The 17,597-nt window shown below is 38.5% G+C and overlaps 2 protein-coding genes across 3 annotated transcripts; one reads left to right on the top strand and one right to left on the bottom strand.

The window, feature by feature from the left end:
* The first annotated feature begins 514 nt into the window (after nucleotides 1-514).
* LOC142984112 (uncharacterized) lies at nucleotides 515-2,077 on the top strand. Its single transcript, XM_076131474.1, has 2 exons — nucleotides 515-1,682; nucleotides 1,796-2,077. The coding sequence occupies exons 1-2, from the start codon at nucleotides 676-678 to the stop codon at nucleotides 2,055-2,057; spliced, it is 1,269 nt and encodes a 422-aa protein (XP_075987589.1). The 5' UTR covers nucleotides 515-675; the 3' UTR covers nucleotides 2,058-2,077.
* brm (ATP-dependent helicase brm) lies at nucleotides 2,071-17,389 on the bottom strand. 2 transcript variants are annotated; one of them, XM_076131449.1, is made up of 28 exons: nucleotides 16,650-17,389; nucleotides 15,079-15,647; nucleotides 14,615-14,933; nucleotides 14,422-14,499; nucleotides 14,231-14,328; nucleotides 13,905-14,043; nucleotides 13,577-13,766; nucleotides 13,184-13,322; nucleotides 12,555-12,729; nucleotides 12,199-12,306; nucleotides 11,970-12,090; nucleotides 11,469-11,604; nucleotides 10,652-10,733; nucleotides 10,409-10,566; nucleotides 9,726-9,903; nucleotides 9,058-9,300; nucleotides 7,435-7,601; nucleotides 6,937-7,125; nucleotides 6,361-6,519; nucleotides 5,561-5,732; nucleotides 5,143-5,252; nucleotides 4,815-4,935; nucleotides 4,303-4,488; nucleotides 3,641-3,837; nucleotides 3,344-3,472; nucleotides 3,134-3,266; nucleotides 2,882-3,062; nucleotides 2,071-2,780 (listed from the first exon to the last, which is right to left on the bottom strand). In XM_076131449.1, the coding sequence occupies exons 1-28, from the start codon at nucleotides 17,118-17,120 to the stop codon at nucleotides 2,641-2,643; spliced, it is 5,088 nt and encodes a 1,695-aa protein (XP_075987564.1). In that variant the 5' UTR covers nucleotides 17,121-17,389; the 3' UTR covers nucleotides 2,071-2,640. The 2 variants fall into 2 exon arrangements, with proteins under 2 accessions (XP_075987564.1, XP_075987575.1); XM_076131460.1 differs by having other exon boundaries at nucleotides 3,134-3,260.
* Between the last annotated feature and the right edge of the window lie 208 nt (nucleotides 17,390-17,597).

Genomic DNA, 17,597 nt, shown 5'->3' with positions numbered 1-17,597 from the left:
CCGATCGTCATCAAAGTATCTAGAGTGGCTAGTCTAAAGTGTCGCACCGCGTTGCACAAAATATTGACGTCGAAATTGCATATTATTGAAATACAACCTCTAGGACGCGGGCGGCCTGAACTGAAAGCGTGTGAATAGGCAGAACCCTAACTACTGCATTTCTTTTTGGTATCTATAGCAATCAAATAAATTAATTGCTGATAAATATTGTAGATCGGTCTCATTAAATGACTATAGAGAGCAGAGTCGTAAAATAAAAAATCGGAGGCTAATTTTTCAACCACCTCAAAACTGCTGAACTGATTTTGATGAAACTTGGCAGTTTTGTAACTGATAGATATAGAATGTCTTAAAAGCTGTTAAAATATTAGCTCTTCTTCATAACATTTAATTTTATTGTTCACGCGATCGCAAGCAAGAACTACCAGCTAAAATATAATAAAATAAATTAACTCGAATTTGCAACACTTTTTTTCATTTGTCAGTATCTGTCATTTTCTGTCAAATAGCGATTGTGACAGACTGACGTTACTAGATTGGCGTCATGTTTTTGTTTGTGTTGGATAACAGTTTGCTTTGATCTTGTTATTATTTTCATTTTCAGATTTGTATAATCGTAACATATAAGTCCTTTTGAAAATAACAGATTATTAATTTTCTGCATTGTCCACAAGAATGCACCCCTGCTGCAGAATTTGTTTTCAATCAGGGGATAAATACAGCATTTCTTCACCAGAAGAATCAAAAGATGTTATAAATAAAATCTATGAATGTTTCCAAGTGGTTATCCCGTATGAAGAACAACATAGTTTTACTTTTTGTCAGGAGTGTTTAAACGAATTAAACTCCACTTACAGATTTCGACAAAAGATTCTTACAATCGATCAACGCTATCGAAATTATTGTACAGAAGTATTAGAAAAAGCAGCATATAAAGAAGAAGTAACTGTAGATGACCAGAGTTTTGATGATAATCTTGAGTTTGATCAGTATTCTGAGTCAAGTAGTCATAGCCTGAGTAAAACTTTAGCCACACAAACCAGTGTAAATGAAAAGGAACTAAACAAGGCCGTTGGCAGCTTTAAGTGCAGTATGTGTAACAAAGTTTTGAAAACTAAGACTTCTCTTTTTAAACATTATGTTTCCATGCATGAGAAGAGGAAACACATTGGAAAAGTGTCAGGGTTTGGAGCAGCTAGAAGATATCACTGTACTGCTTGTTCCTACTCAACACCACACAGTCAGACTTTAGTCAATCACATGAGAAGACACAATGGGGAAAGACCATACAGTTGTGAATGTGGTAAAACCTTTACTCAGTCTTCAAGCCTTGCAGCTCATCGTAAAACCCACAGCACAACAACTTATTTTACATGTTCTTTATGTGGAAAACAGTTTAAACATGCATTTACTTTGAAAAACCATTTGAGAGTTCATGAAAGTGGTAGTTTCTCATGTAATGTCTGCTTCAAATTACTGAAATCTAAGCAGTCACTGCAAGCACACATGTGCAGACATTACAATATCTGTAATTACAATTGTGAGGATTGTGGAGATACATTTGTGACATCATCTGAATTGTTAAATCACAGGAAGAAACATAGCTTAGAAAAGAAAATGGAATGTCATCTGTGTGGTTATAAAACTCATACTAAAAAGAATCTCATCATGCATCTGAAAAGGTAGGGATTGTCAGAAATGCATAGAAAAGTATGCCATAAAGATATTTATTAAGAACTATGTAACTCATTTACTTGTATCATTCGTTGTCATTGACAATATAATTTATTTTCAGGCATACTGGCAACAGAACTTTTAAATGCAACATGTGTCAGGTTGCATTTTACACTCAGAGCAATCTTCAGCGTCATCAAAGAGTGCACACGCGAGACAAGCCATTCTCCTGTCCCACTTGTAGCCAGAAATTTACCTACAGCCCTAGTCTTAACAAACACATGAAAACTGTTCATGGAGTTGACTATAAGTGGGCAGACTTCAAGTGGAAAGAAACCAAAACAGTTAAAGTTAATGTCAAGACTGATGATATAATTAATTGAAATAAAACATCAATTAAACATAGAAATTTATTTTTATTGATGCCAAAAGCACTTACATAAAATCCTATAATACTACATACTTAAGATTCCAAACAACACTGATATAAGATGTCAAAGATAAAAATATGAGTGTTACCCAGAGTTGAATAATTTAGGTACTACCATTAGTAAAATATTTTTGCTAGTGTTTATGTGTATTGATAATATATGTGACCAAGAGTATAGGCCTACAGTATCCTTTCATATTAATTATTGTGTTAAATCATTTGAAGTAAAAATTTGTCTTAATTAAGTGTTCATTTAATCCTAGAGATAGCCTTATTACCTATAAAATCTTACTACATTACTGTCTGGAATACCTTACCCTTCTAACAACTAAATGAGATGGAACTATAAATCATTTAAATAAAAGTCAAGATTGAAGCACCCCTAAATAAAACATTGCAATAATATTTGTATAAGATAATCTGAATGGGATGTTATAAATTGTTTAAATTAATTCCATTGTTAATGTCTATAAGTATTAAAAACGTAATCAGTTTTAAATAATAGCTTAGCACTATGTGGGCTTTACTCTATGAGTTTAATCTTCCTCGTAATCTTCATCATCAGAGATGTATTTTCGTTGTTTCCGTTTCCGAGATGGTGTGCTTTTACTTTTGCCCTTCAATTTAATTTTCATCTTGACCGATCGGTTAGACTCGCCGTCCGAATCATCTTCATCTACAAAAAAGTAATTTGTAAATTAGGGTTTAATATACACGTATAAAAGTTGTAAGAGAGCTGAATAAAATCATTTATTTATATTTATAAAGAAAGTATACCTTTATCATTATCATCGGAATCGTCTGAATTCGGCCCAGTTTCATATCGTCGACGGATCTCTATAAATACGTTACGCAGACGCACGGAGTCCTCGTAGATTAATGACGCCTCTTCGTTATATGTCTGAGCGTTAGCACACAGAGTAAAGAAATCACGCTCCAGATCTGAGATGTCTTGGTACTGTGGTAAAAAGGATAGATTTAGAAATCAAATATTGGTTAGTTTTAAAGCATATTTTTTGCAATGATTACCTTGCCGTCTTCAATTCTATTCATAATCTTCTTGATATCCAGTGGTTTCTTGATAACATCATAATAGTCGGGTAGCTCCCGGCGCGAAGGAAGTTTCATGAATGGCTCCGACAAAACGCGCCCGCCCCTAGACCAAAGCATAGATAACAATGAATAATTATGACCATTCCAGATACTTAACAGCGGCCAAAATGATTGTTTGCAACTTACTCATCTGAATAATCAATAACTTTTTTCATAATGTTTTTCAAACGTTTCTTGAGCTGATTGATTTCCGTTTTACTTTTCTTTTTAGACGAACTCGCAACTTCGTCCTCATCGGAGTCTTCTTGATTGCGACTGTAAAACAACGGATATTATATACATATTCAGAATAATAACCAAGCCATTTATATAAGCAACACATGTTCTTAATTGCAATCATTGACTGCAGTTTTTTGAACAAAAAATTTGCAAGCAATTGCAAGGTCGACATTTGGATGCCTTACAAAAAAAAAAATATCTCACCGTCGCTTGCGTCCTTTCTTGCGCTTTTTATCAAGAACTTCGTCATCATCGTCCTCTTCCTCTTCCTCCTCAAACTCCTCGTCAATAGCCTTCAGCCATTCCTTCTCTGTGAGCGAGTCTGTGTAGTCAACCTCCTTGCGTTGCCGCGAGCCGCGCCCCAGTGTCTCGTCTTCGTCTAAGTAGTTCCAGCCTTGGCCCTGCTTACACATGAATTGGTATCAACTGCTTACAAGTGTTAGGAACTTCATCGTCATGTGAGATGGAGTTACGAATGAAGTACATTTTAGTGAGACAATTTACGGAATGAATTTAAAAATACAATACAACTTATCTGATGCAAAATTATTTAGGTATGTATTTAGAAGTATAATGTCTGTTTATCATAGCACAAAATCTGCTTAGTTTTAAATCAAATGCAGTGCATTCAACGAGGAAATATTTACAGATATTTATTTATTTATTTATTGCAGTGACTTAATTATTCAAGTTCAACATTAACAACGTCAAGTTGAGTAAGACCTACATTCACTTTGCAAGCCGCAGACGTACGACCCAATACTGTACTTATTGAGTACCAGTATTATAAAAACTAAAAAAACATGGGGAAGATCATTGACAATAAAATGTAAATATAATCAAGAAAGTTAACAGTAACCCGGTACCTTATTACAGACGACTTCATCGTCGTCCTTAACGAGCCAGTCCGGTAGCTCGGACTCGTCGATGAGCCGCGACTGCGTCTCGGTCTTCTTGCGCTCCAGGTCGATCTGCTTGAATATCTCCAGCTCTTCCTCTGAACGCGCTATCATCTCGTTGATCAGGTCGTCGTCGGGGACCTCGTTTTCCTCCTATTGAAAGTGAATAATATTATTTTATAAAGAAAAATATAATACAAGTTTTTTCAATAACGGAATACACGGTCTCCGTGACGTATAGGTAGTCTACAAGTTGCTATCACTTGTATCGTACGTTCCACCGGGTCTTAGGTTTGATTTCCACATGGAAACAATACTTGTGCAATCCAAAAGTAGATATTTAGAGTACAATTGCATGTACTTTGTATTCGTTGTTTGTACAAGTTACCGGAACTCAAGAGCACGTCTTAGAACGGGCTTTTTTTAAAAATAAAAAACGTCATAACTACCATAAATCTGGTAAATAGTCAAGGACAAACCTCTTCATCATCACCATCTTGATGCAAAATACTCTGCAAGAACTGCTGCCGTTCAGAACCAGTGGACTTCTGATCGAACATACCGGCCTGGATAACCTTCTCGTCCATGTTTAATTTGTACCTATGACACACAACAAATTAATATGTTTTTATACTTAAATGATTTCACATGACAATCTTACTACGAACTAGTTATTATGTTAATAGACCCATAGATAATTTGCTTATACCAATTCTTAATAATTTGGTTGACTCTTGATATGATATAATGCTGATTAGTTTGACTGTTTAAAATAAATAATTATATATAGATGAACGACATACGTACCTAGCTGCGGCGAGAATTCTCTCTTCTACAGAGTTGACTGTCATCAGTCGTAAGACGCGCACCTCGTTACGCTGACCGATACGATGAGCACGATCTTGCGCTTGCAGATCCTGTTACACAAAATACATAGATTATATTCTTGTTTTATTCTTCACAAAGTGTTGAAAAGCCACTAGGTAACTAGTCGACATCGACTATAGGGGCTTACGACAAAACGTGCAGAAGTGCACAACATGTACGGAACGTACGTCCTTTGTATTCCTTACCAAATATGATAATACGCTATTCGCATAATTATATCAATAAGTGTCCTATATCGTCAATAGTCTGGGTTACAATATCGAAGGGCCGAGATTTTACTAGAAATCCCGATACGGAAACCACTTTTTTAAATGTTAATGGGGGCGAAATACTTCACCTGATGTGGATTCCAGTCAGAATCGAATATGATAACAGTGTCGGCGCTCTGCAAGTTGAGACCGAGACCTCCGGCGCGCGTGGACAGCAGGAAGATGAAGTAATCTGAGCCCGCGTCGTTGAACTTCTTCAGCAGCTCGCCACGGTCCTCCGCCTTCGTCATACCGTCCAATCTGTACGGAATTTAAAGTGAACTTTATTTAAGAACTTAGTGTGTACCAAATTTAGCAGCTGATCCTCAAACTTATACAAAGATTTGTTGCTGACTGTTACGTTACGGCATAATGGTACTTTTTGGTTTGGATAACCTCTGAAATCGATTATCTACTTTCACAAAAACTCCAGCTGGTATAAACCCGTTTAACTCAGGCTACTTCTTATTAGTAGATCATGAAATCTATACTAATATTATAAAGCTGAAGAGTTTGTTTGTTTGTTTGTTTGTTTGATTGTTTGTTTGTTTGTTTGTTTGAACGCGCTAATCTCAGGAACTACCGGTCCGATTTGAAAAATTATTTCAGTGTTAGATAGCCTATTTATCGAGGAAGGTTATAGGCTATATATCATCACGCTACGACCAATAGGAGCAGAGTACCAGTAAAACATGTTACAAAAACGGGGAAAACTTTGACTCATTCTCTCTTATGTGACGCAAGCAAAGTTGCGCGGGTCAGCTAGTAAATTATAAAAATCTTGTATTAGCAGATACTGACTATATGATTTATGTACGAAAATAAAAAAAATGGTAAACAATTACAGTGTATTTGAGTTGTTAGTAATAGTAGTTATCTAGTAGCATACCTCAAATATTGGAAAGCTCTCCAGGAAAGGTAGTCCTCTATGATAGTCATGCACTGTGTCATCTGACAAAACACCAGCACTCTGTGGCCGGTCTGCTTGAGCTTCGGCAGGATACGGTCGAGCAGCTCGAACTTACCCGACACACGGTATAGATCCGGACTGAAACAATACTCCTTTATAACAAAACAGCTACATGGTAAATAGAAGCTTCAAAGATTATCGCTCACAGTCTACTTACGACCACTAAACAATAATAACTACATAAGGTAAGCTTTAGTCTGTTTCATACAACTGATACTGAAGTTAATCTTAAAATTATTTTACCAAGAAATCAACCATTTACAAAACTCTGAAAGAATCTACTTGATATTGGACCAGCAAAAAACTAAATAACAACGTACGATTACTTGACGTAGCAAACTCTAGTATTGTAAAAAAACTGTTACTGGAATAATATAATTGTAGCAATATCGTTAAGCTATAACAGTGTGTACACACAACAAACTTCTAAAGTCCCTAATCATTAGTAATCATGTACATGACAAACATTTATTTACAAAATGCGAGTAATTATACCCAGTGACAACTCCGCCGCCAGTGCCGACGTGGTCGCAGAACTTCTCCTCGATGTGTTGGAACATGAAGGGATGGTTGCACAGCTTGCGCAGCTGCACGATGGTGTTCATCAGCGCCTTCGCACCGCCCTTGCCCTTGTTGCCCTTCTCTGACCCGTCTGTGAGCAGCACGCCCTTCGACTGCATGTGTCTAGGCAGAAAGAAAATAACGTTAGATACCTAAGCTGTATTTACTCAGGAAATAGATTCTTGAAGTGAGAATGTGTTGTTTTTTATTTGCCTGCACTGACTGTTATTCAGTGCAGTTCGAAATTATTATAGCGTAAGATAAAAAGCGTGGAAGAGTGCAGGTGAGCACTGTACTGTACACGCCGGGGTGCAAAGTAATATTTACTTATCGTTTCACATGCGTCTACGACAGTCAGCACTATGCATCTCTCAATTCACGTGATTTCACAAACTGTTCAACATGAACTTCATATTAAAATACTGGACTTACTTATACAGCACTCGCTGCAGACCACTCATGTCACACTTGATGATGTATTCCACCTTGTCGGGCAGCTGGCTCTCCACCTCCTTCTTCAACCTACGCAGCAAGAACGGACGCAGCACTTTGTGCAGACGACGGATGATAAGGATCGTTTCTTCCTCGTTTAACTCCACCTATTTGAAAAATAACAATTTAATATAAAGTTATTTCACGACTCTGGCCATCAGTGGCGAAGGGTGAGTTTTGTTAAAAGGCAAGCCGGAGCTAAAACTGCTTAAGCTAAGGTTAAGCAACTCTTAGTGCGGTCATTCCATAGGTGGGTGACCGACGCGATGGCGGCTTGAACAAATTTGACACTAGGTCGACCACTAACCATACGTAAACAGAATAAATCGTTGTATTGCGATCCGATCTACCGAATTACTTTCATAATAAATAGGTAAGAACTAAGTACCTATGAACGAAATTATTGATGAGGAATCGGAGAAATAATAAAAACACTACAGCTAGGTACCGATAAGCCATTGATAAATTTATAAAGTTATATCGTAGAGAATAACTTATGGGAATGTTTAAAATACTTATCATGTCCTTTGCATTCTGTATTATTTATTTTGGTAGATAGGTACATGTTGGCACTAGGAGCATTTTGAAAACAATGTCTACACTCTGCAACATTAATTTACTGATTAATAACTAATTTAACAATATTTATTGCTTCTACTTCTACCTACTTGTTGTCCATGATCGCAATACACAAACAATAACAATGAAAGTAATACTTACAAATACACGTTAGATACCTACGACCAGTACATTCACACAAACACCACGATTTTACACTAAATAATAACATTCATTGATAATTTAACACAATTTAACTCATCCAAATATAATAAACATAATAATCCAAAATAACCTAAAATAGGCGCGCAAAATGAAAACAAAACTAAATCTAAAATCATAAATGTCATCACAAAAATTGCATTCATTGTCTCCCTCTCATTAAATATCATTGCATCTCACTCACACATTCGCTAGTTGCCGCGCCGCCCGCGCCGCTGCGCCTGTTGTACCTACTAGTCGCCCAATAAGCCGATGAATTCCGGGTTACCTCGCCGGTAAAACGCGCCATAGAAAAGTACGTCCGCGTGACGTCATCGACATCTTTTTCCCTTTACGCGATTCCTGCGCGCGCCGTCGAGTTGTTTGACGGCAATTTTCGGTAATGCAATGCAATGCTTTTGCTTTGACAAATAGAACAGGCGTTTATTCATTTATTTATTTTAAATTAGTCGTATTGAAAATATTGATGAATGTCGTAATAAATATAGAATTAAATTTAAATAAACGATCTTTTTTTGAGAATAATACACATTTATGTGATGCATTTTTAGGAGTGTTCCAAAGGTAAAGCCGGTAGGAATCGGGTTATATGGAGCCTTCGCCACTGCTGGCCATGTATTGTGTGCGTTGAAAAGAAATCATAAACATTCAACGAATTATTATGATTACTGTTTCGACACATAATTTGCACATCGCAGTACTTTTTAATAATTTAGTATCATTTAAAAGTTAGTTAGTTAGTTAGTATCTTCAAAGTAACGATTGTAATAAATATAAGCGAACCTTTTCTCCAGTAGTAGCAAACGGCGCATTGAACCATTGTTCGAACGTGGAGCAACTCTTGAAGATAGAGGGCAGTAAGAAGTTGAGTAGAGCCCAGAGCTCTGGCAACTTGTTCTGTAGCGGCGTTCCCGTGAGCAGCAGGCGGTGCGGCGCGATGTAGTGCGTGTTTAGCACCTGAGTCAACTTGCAGTGGTGGTTCTTCATACGGTGACCCTCGTCTATGATCATGTACTTCCATTGCACCTGCATCATTTATCAACAATGTTACATATTTGTAAGCTTTAGGGAAGGTTCATATCTGACGGAACATACGTCGCGTATTATCGGTCGCGTAACGCCAGAACAGACAAATGTATAGAAAAACTCTTGACTGTTCACACTCAACCGATGATACGTCGTTGCGAATTCCTACTATTTAGGCTACGCCCGACGCATCTTCAGTCAGATGTGAACCGTCCCTTATACTTTTCTTTAATCGTATTTAAGAAAGTTTATATGTGAGGTGTATATTGATGCGTGTACTTGCTTATACGTTTGTCTCACGTGGTAGGTATTATAGAAAAGATGCAATAAAACAGATCCTTACATATCATATCAAACTGTGCTAAATATAACTATTAATATTGTATTGTATTTTCGATTATATTTTTCTTGTTAGAAGATCTTACCTTAGCCAGCACTGCTTTATCTTTGATAACGTATTCATAAGTGGTGAGCAACACGTTGAACTTAGTGGAGCGCATCTGCGTCTGCACCAGGCGTCGTGACTGAGGGGAGCCCTTGTACGACACCACCGTCACTGTCGGCGCCCACTTCTCAAACTCAAGCACCCAATTTGACAATGTACTGAAAATAATAATTAAGTTCATACACTCTAATATTGTAAGGAAACTGCTTAATTTCATTCGAACGAAATCTCGAGAATCTTGTTCCGAGTTTGAGGGCCAAGTTCACAACTTATGAATAAACTAGCTGACCCGCGCAACTTCGCTTGCGTTACATAAGCGTTAAAAATTTTCCCCGTTTTTGTAACATTTTTTACTGGTACTCTGCTCCTATTGGTAGGAGCGTGATGATGACCTTCCTCGATAAATGGACTATCTAACACTGAAAGAATTTTTCAAATCGGATCAGAAGTTCCTGAGATTAGCGCGTTTAAACAAACAAACAAACAAACTCTTCAGCTTTATAATATTAAAGTATAAAGTATAGATGTGGGATACCGTATAGATTTGCGAGATCTAGAAATAGTAACTGCACGAAAAATGCTGTCAGTTTACTACTTGATAAGCTAATCGATACTTATCCAAGAGTGAAATTAGCCCTAAAGAAAGTAAATTAAGCAAGTTACCTGAGGGGCACTATAATAAGGAATGGCCCATTGACTTTTTTCTTTTCCATGAGATAAGTGACCAATGCTATGGTTTGGATGGTCTTGCCGAGACCCATCTCGTCTGCCAGGATTCCATTCAGATTGTTGTTGAACAATGACACCAGCCATTCCAGACCCTAAGGAAATAAAAATACGTTCATAAAATTCATTTACATCTAACATAATATGAATAGTGACGTCATGATGTGAAAACCATTGTACCTTGATTTGATATTCCTTTAATTTTCCATTGACCAAAATGCTGGCTTGTTCTGTGACAGACTCGTGGACCGTGTGAGCAATACTGAAAGAAAAAAAAAGTTTAATAAAATATTTCTATACAAATAATAATAATCACTGAAGCTGCTTAAAGGACTTTCAAAGTTTTGTGCATAATACAAAGACGCTAATAAGCGGCTGTTATTCAAATTGGCAACAACCGAGATCGACTTTTTACGTGCCGTCTGAAGCACGGTGACGATTAGCTCGAATCGGCGTAACGGCTATTCATCTATGGGATGTTAGGGAGATTATGGGAGAGAGATTACTTTAACTCAAAGATCATTTACAGACCATTACTCGCCACGGTCGGCTATACTCGACAAATCAGAGAGTGCTCACGACGCTTTCGTCAGCAAATGTCGACATAAGTATAGCGGCGGGCGTGAGCACGTTCTGATTTGTCGAGTATAACCGACCGTGGCGATCAAAGGGTGGGTCAAAGGACTAGGAAAAAAATAATCTATACTAATATTATAAAGCTGAACAGTTTGTTTGTTTGTTTGAACTTTTGTTGTTTGTTGATTGATTGTGAGATTGAATGTTTGTTGGTTCGATTTGAAAAAATCTTTCAGTGATAGATAGTCCATTTATCGAGGAATGCTATACGCTATAGACTATATCATCACGCTACGACCAATAGGAGCAGAGTACCAGTAAAAAATGTTACAAAAACGGGGAAAGTTTTGACCCATTCTCTCTTATGTGACGCATGCGAAGTTGCGCGGGTCAGCTAGTATATTAATAAATGCATATATACCTGTAGTAAGTTTGTTCTTCTGTCTTATACTCGTCGTCCTCGACCTTAGCCTTCTTGATCATGTCGCGCGCCTTCTCTTCGTCCGTCTTCTCTCTGTCGCTCTTGTCGTCCTTGTGTTTGTTTCGTTCTCTCCTCTCTGTAACAACCAAATAACATTGTTAAATAAAAACCATTAATGCACATAACTTACTATCTAATGATTATTAGAAAAACAAAATAAGAGATATCCACTTCAATTATTTCAAAAAAATGAGGATGGACAAGGACTGCATCTGACAACACGACTACATACTAACTAAGGAAACGTCCCGGTGATGTTCCGTTTCTTTAGTTCAAAACCGTCTTTGACAAAACGAGACACAAAGATTCTACGTTGCCAGATGTGGTCAAATTAACCAAAATGGTTAATAACTGTCCATAAGGACTGTTATTACATCAAAAAGTACGCACTGGCTAATTTAGCAGTAATGGGTAACTAGCTACAGGATTATGAGAACTGACCATCATCATCCTGGCTATCGTCGCCAGAGTCCTCGGAGTCGGACAGTACTTCCCAGCCAGGGTGAGTCTCCATCCAGTCTTTGAGCTGCGACAACAACGGTGCTTCTTCTCCTTTCAATATCTACACAAATACATATTGAATAAATAAAAAATATTAATGTATTTTTGTAAGGCATATATAATTAATATAAAAACAAAATGGATCTGTTACTATGAGAAAAGAACTCACCTCGCCTGTCTTAGGATCCATTACGCTAACCCGCGAATCCGAGGTCTGAGAGCTGTCGTCCAGGGCATCGATTTCGCCTCCTTCCAGTAGCTTTCGCTTTCTTGTTTTCTATAACAAAGAACAAACAATAAATACATAACAAACTTCGAAATGTTGATTGATTACTGTTGAACATGTTATGATACCAGATGGCTACTACGCGGTTAAGTTGGTTCGAAAAGATTGAGCGATTCTCAACTAATGGACAGCAAATGTAAGAAAACAACTACCAAAATTCCATCCAGAGGTAATAAGGCCATTAGCATTATAACTATATGACCCAAAAATTATTATCAGAACATATTTCGTATACATACCCTTTTCCTACGCTCTTCCTCTTGTTGTTTCTTGCGTTGTTCTTGCTTGTGTTGTTTCACCATCTCCGTGAGACTGGCGATGTACTCGTCGGTCTGCGACAGCAGGAACGCCAACCGCTTGTCTTTCTTCTGATCAATAAGCTTTCGGTAACCCTCTTCGTCCTCCGCCATCAAACTGGGAACGAGTAAAAATCGTATTCGTTTTATTACATTGAATTGGAGAACTACTCACTAGTTAATTATGACTTGGGAGTCTCAAAAGTATATTTGTTAAAATGTAATAAGAGCCTATCTAGATACATAAAGACTCTGCGTTAAAGCCTGGTGGAGGCATACATAATTTAGAGTTTAGAACATCAGTGACTAACAGCCTTAATCAGCTGCCAGTTGCCTGTTTGATACAACCTATATTTTGGAAATACAGAAATCTCTACTAAATTGTTGGATATGATATTACCTATGGTTAGCTGCCTTTAGAGGAGCGAACAAGTAAAGTTATAAGACTCGCAACATTATAGTGTCTTACTGGAGAGCACCTATACATGCAGTAGAAACATAATCTAAAAGTGAACTAAACATGTTTTCCAGCCATTTACAGTGTCCTTTAGCTTGTTATTATGTTCTCTTACCGTCTCATACGCTCCTTTTCTATACGTTCTTGTTCCTTCTTCTGTTCTCGCTCGGCGTTGGCGTGATGGTTCATGATGGCCTTGTTCATGCGCGACAACTTCGCGATGTTGTTGCGGTGGTACTCCTTGAAGTCCTTGGCTGGTTACGACAAATTAGTGTCAATTTTTGATAGAACGAATTAATTATTACTTTGTATTAGAATTTAATATAGCTTGATAAAACATGCTATATGTGTAAAAAAATTAAGAGGTTTTCAATTCGACTGTTATTTTTAGTTATTTACAAACTTAAATACCCGTTAATAGCTTAAATCGATATTAAAAATAATAGAACTTAAAGCTAGGGTAGCCATGAACGTGATAGTAGTAACTAGGCAAGTGACAAAGTCTTACCGTGTTGAAGAACAGTTTGCAGAAATTCTTGATGTTTCTGTCGGCGTTTCCTTTCCGCTTCGAGTTTCTGTTGTTTCTCTAACTTCTCAGTGGCGCGAGCTTCACGCAGTCCTTGGCGCTTTGTACGTTTGTATGCTTTTATATTCACAGCTGTCTCCAGCGTTGTATCGCGACGGACTTGACCCAAGATCTAGATAGACAAAAACACGAAAAATTTACAAACATACCTCCTAGATTTAGGGCCACGCCATGTATTCAATGAAACTAGTCCAGCGCAACTTTGATAAGTTCTATGGTAATCTGTTCAGATAATGAATGGATGTATTACCTCTGATCTTAATTGCTTCTGGAAGTTGAGAACGCGAAGGGCTCTAAGCTCGATTTGTGCCTGCAGTCGAAGATCATCAGGCATATTGGCTGGCAAGTTGGACAACATTTCTATTCGATGAGCGATGCGAGCTGCAATTCTGTAGATAAAGTTTGTCAGGGTTTATTAAAGTCTCTATATAACACGACTTGATAATTGGCAGTATTGTTAACCAGTGCTAAAATTGACAATTGTTATAGAAATGGGATAAAAAAGCATGTCACTTCTTGTACATTCTATATTCATCAAATAAATGAATAAGGTGTAATTGTATAAGGAATATTTACCTATTCTCTCTCTCATTTAAGATCTGTAATGGGTCAATGCCTACAGGCTTAGGCATACTTGTGATACGGTTCTGCTTGGCCCCTGGTATTGGTACACCCTAGAAACAAGGTTTAGTTTATTAGTAGATTGTTAAACACTTTGTTTGCTTGTCACTGTGCAAAGACACAAACATAAAGATAAAGAAAGATACCTGGTGCTGAGCCTGAGCGCCTGGAGCCGTCGGCCGCAGTGGCGCCGGACCACGCATTGGTGGTTGACCGCCCATAGGCTGTATTGAACAAGAACAAACAATAAATATATTGGCACTAAGTTACATAGTTCTTAATTTTAAATTTCCATCAATTTGAGCTTGATAAGGCAGATATCGCGTTAGGAATAATTACCGGATTAACGAGGGGTGGGGTCAGTTGAGTTGGAGGAGCCATCTGGCCAGTCATCGGCAGGGGAGTCGGAGGTGCTCCACCACCTCCACGGGCCGCGTCTCCCGCGGCGCCGCTTGCTCCTGCTTTCCCGCCAGTCGCCCCCACGCCACCTGCAGCAGACGTTGGGGGCGTGCCTTGTCCATCGCCGTATGGAGGCTGTGCCGGCGGTGTAGGACATTCTGGAGGCGCTTCGCCAGTCCGCTTACCAGCCGCCATCATTGCTATCTGCTGAGACAGCGGCTGGTTCCGCGCCAAACTTCGGTAGGCGTTTATCTGTGCCCTAAATAATAACAAAAGTTAGATTTAGAGTTAGTAGAAATTGAAAGTTACATCCATAGGTGGGATGAAAGACAAATGCCTAATGCAATATAAAACTTAAAAAATACTCGTTTTACAGTCATAATAAAAATATAATCAGGACTCACTTTAGTTGACACAGTTGATTGTTAGTAAACAATCCTTTTCCTGGGTCTTGCGGGTTCGATCGTGCCCGCAATGCTAATAGCTGTGAGAATCTCGGATCTTCCTGGAGTCCTTTCTCTTCCATGGAGTCAATGGTACGCTGGATCGCATGTAAATTATCAGGTCCTGGCGTTGGGAGCGAGCCCTGCATGGGAGAGGAGGCAGGTGGCGCTCCGTTAGCTGAAGAGGTTGGTGGCGGAGGCTGGCCGTGGGGCGGTGTTTGCGCAGCGGGCGGGTGTGGAGGAGCGCCACCTTGAGGTTGGCCAGCAGGAGGGGCTGAAGAAGGCGGCGCAGCAGCACCCCCACCTCCTGAAGGCGGTGCATGTCCGTAACCCGGTGAAGCAGCGTGAGATGGAGGACCTTGCCCTGGCATCATTGCATGGTGGGGTGGCATATGTCCTGGTGCTGCTGGTGGCATACCCTGTCCATGGACACCATGTGGAGGTGGACCTCCCATAGGAAGAGGAACACCTGGTGCTCCAGGAGGCCCTTGTGGTCCATTGCCTGGTGGTGGACCTCCACCCATAGGCCCCTGTAATCATTCACAACCAAGTTATTATGTTTTTTAAGTATATCAATAAAAGTATCTAAAGAATCAATAAGGTATATATCATAACTTTTTAAGTATTCCTGAGGACTGGACTAAGAAAGTGCTTTCTTGCACCATATCTAGTTGCACACACTGTATATGATAAGCTTTATCTCATATTACATGGGATCAACATCAACAACATGCAACACACAGTGAATAAAAGATAATTTTATTTATTATCTTTTACGAATTTAATAAATATTTTTTTGATTAACTACTTTAAAATTTTTCCTATATTATTGTATAACAAAACATAAAAATCCCTTCTCGCATTAAATATATCTCCTGCTTATTAAATATATATTTTTTGTAGGTAGGAGCAGTAAAAATTCAGTCCCATTACAGACAAATGTGTGTGAAATAAAAGGCACAGTAAACAAAAGCTGCATAACCTACTTTCAAACTGAAAATGTTATACTTTGAACATTTGAGTTCTACCACTTTAAAAATGTTAATAGCAATATCACTGCTTTAGCCACTGGATATATTGATAGTTGTTCCTTTCCAGTAAACCACTCATGTATGTAGCCACTTTTTCATAAATCCTGTTTGCCCCTGGTTAGGGTTTTTTGGGCTTATTTGACTTCCACTTTTTACAGGTCATGATGTATCAAAGAAAGTGAATCAACAAATTTCATCATAACAAGATGGTGAAACAATGTCATATTGATTGTGGTAACAAAAATAGCTTGCCAAATTGTTCTATAGCGAAAAACTCTTAGCAGTAAACACATTTTAGTGCTGTTTAGAATCTAAGAATAATCCTACATCTAGTAAACAAATTGCATTCATATTTTGTTTGGCAATAAATTGGATATAAAATGGGCTGCGAACTTTTAAATAGGTGTTCCAACTTTCACTAAACCATCATGGAGGATTCTTAAAACATTATGCAATTTAAAGATAAAAAGAATGACAGATACAAATGGAATATTCAATTACCTGTCCAGGAGGCATATGTCCTATCTGGTGTTGCATGTATCCATGAGGAGGGCCTTGACCTGGCATATTTGGATGCTGAGGTCCGCCTGGCATATTTGGATGACCATTTGGACCGGGAGGATGGGATCCCCCAGGCCCTATTGGATGTCCTGGTGGCCCAATATGCGGTCCCACCATGTGTGGTGGCATCTGATGCCCGCCCGGTGGCATTCCAGGATGTTGTTGAGGTGCTCCAGGAGGCCCGTTGGAATTAGCGGCTATAGGATGCGAAGGTCCAGAAGGCGACATGTGATTAGGCATTGGTGGCTGTCCACCGCCAGAAGGATGCGATGGAGGCGGTCCGTTGACGTGTTGCTGGTTGTAAGGGCTATGCGGCGATTGCGGCGGCGCCGGACTTTGCGTCGGCGGCCCCATAGGGCTTGGGGCCTGCGGTGGCGGCATTGGACTACTTTGTGGCGACGGACTGGCCATCTTAAAATAGTCTTATATCACTAAATGTCCATATCCAATTTTATTTTTACAAGCCACTGACACACGCTAGCACTGTGTCTACCAAAAACTAGCGTCTAGGAACGTTCAACGAAAAAATCACAAGAGCATTCACATATGGAGATCTTGGATAACTTATATGATATCACTTTGTAATAAACTGCACTGAATAATGGAATTTCCTATGTAATTGGTGAAATAAGAGTAAAATACAACATCTCAATCAATGCATCAACTTCAACCAACAATCAAAGATTGCGATTATTGAAATTGCCATTTGAAAAATGTTTTCCTTAAATCGACTATTAGAGTTCTAACTAACTAACTAAGTTCATACCTATATTATAAAAAGATATCTTGCTATAAAGCTTATGAAATTTTAGTTGTATTCCGAAAAATGGGCATTTTAGAAAAAAATATACCTATCTTTTGTTTTTCAGCGTCATAATATAATATTGT

Source organism: Anticarsia gemmatalis, chromosome 2 (genome assembly GCF_050436995.1).
Source record: "Anticarsia gemmatalis isolate Benzon Research Colony breed Stoneville strain chromosome 2, ilAntGemm2 primary, whole genome shotgun sequence".
Taxonomy (NCBI): domain Eukaryota; kingdom Metazoa; phylum Arthropoda; class Insecta; order Lepidoptera; family Erebidae; genus Anticarsia; species Anticarsia gemmatalis.
The sequence above is the reverse complement of the archived record's forward strand: the minus strand, read 5'-3'. Positions and strand labels throughout refer to the sequence as shown.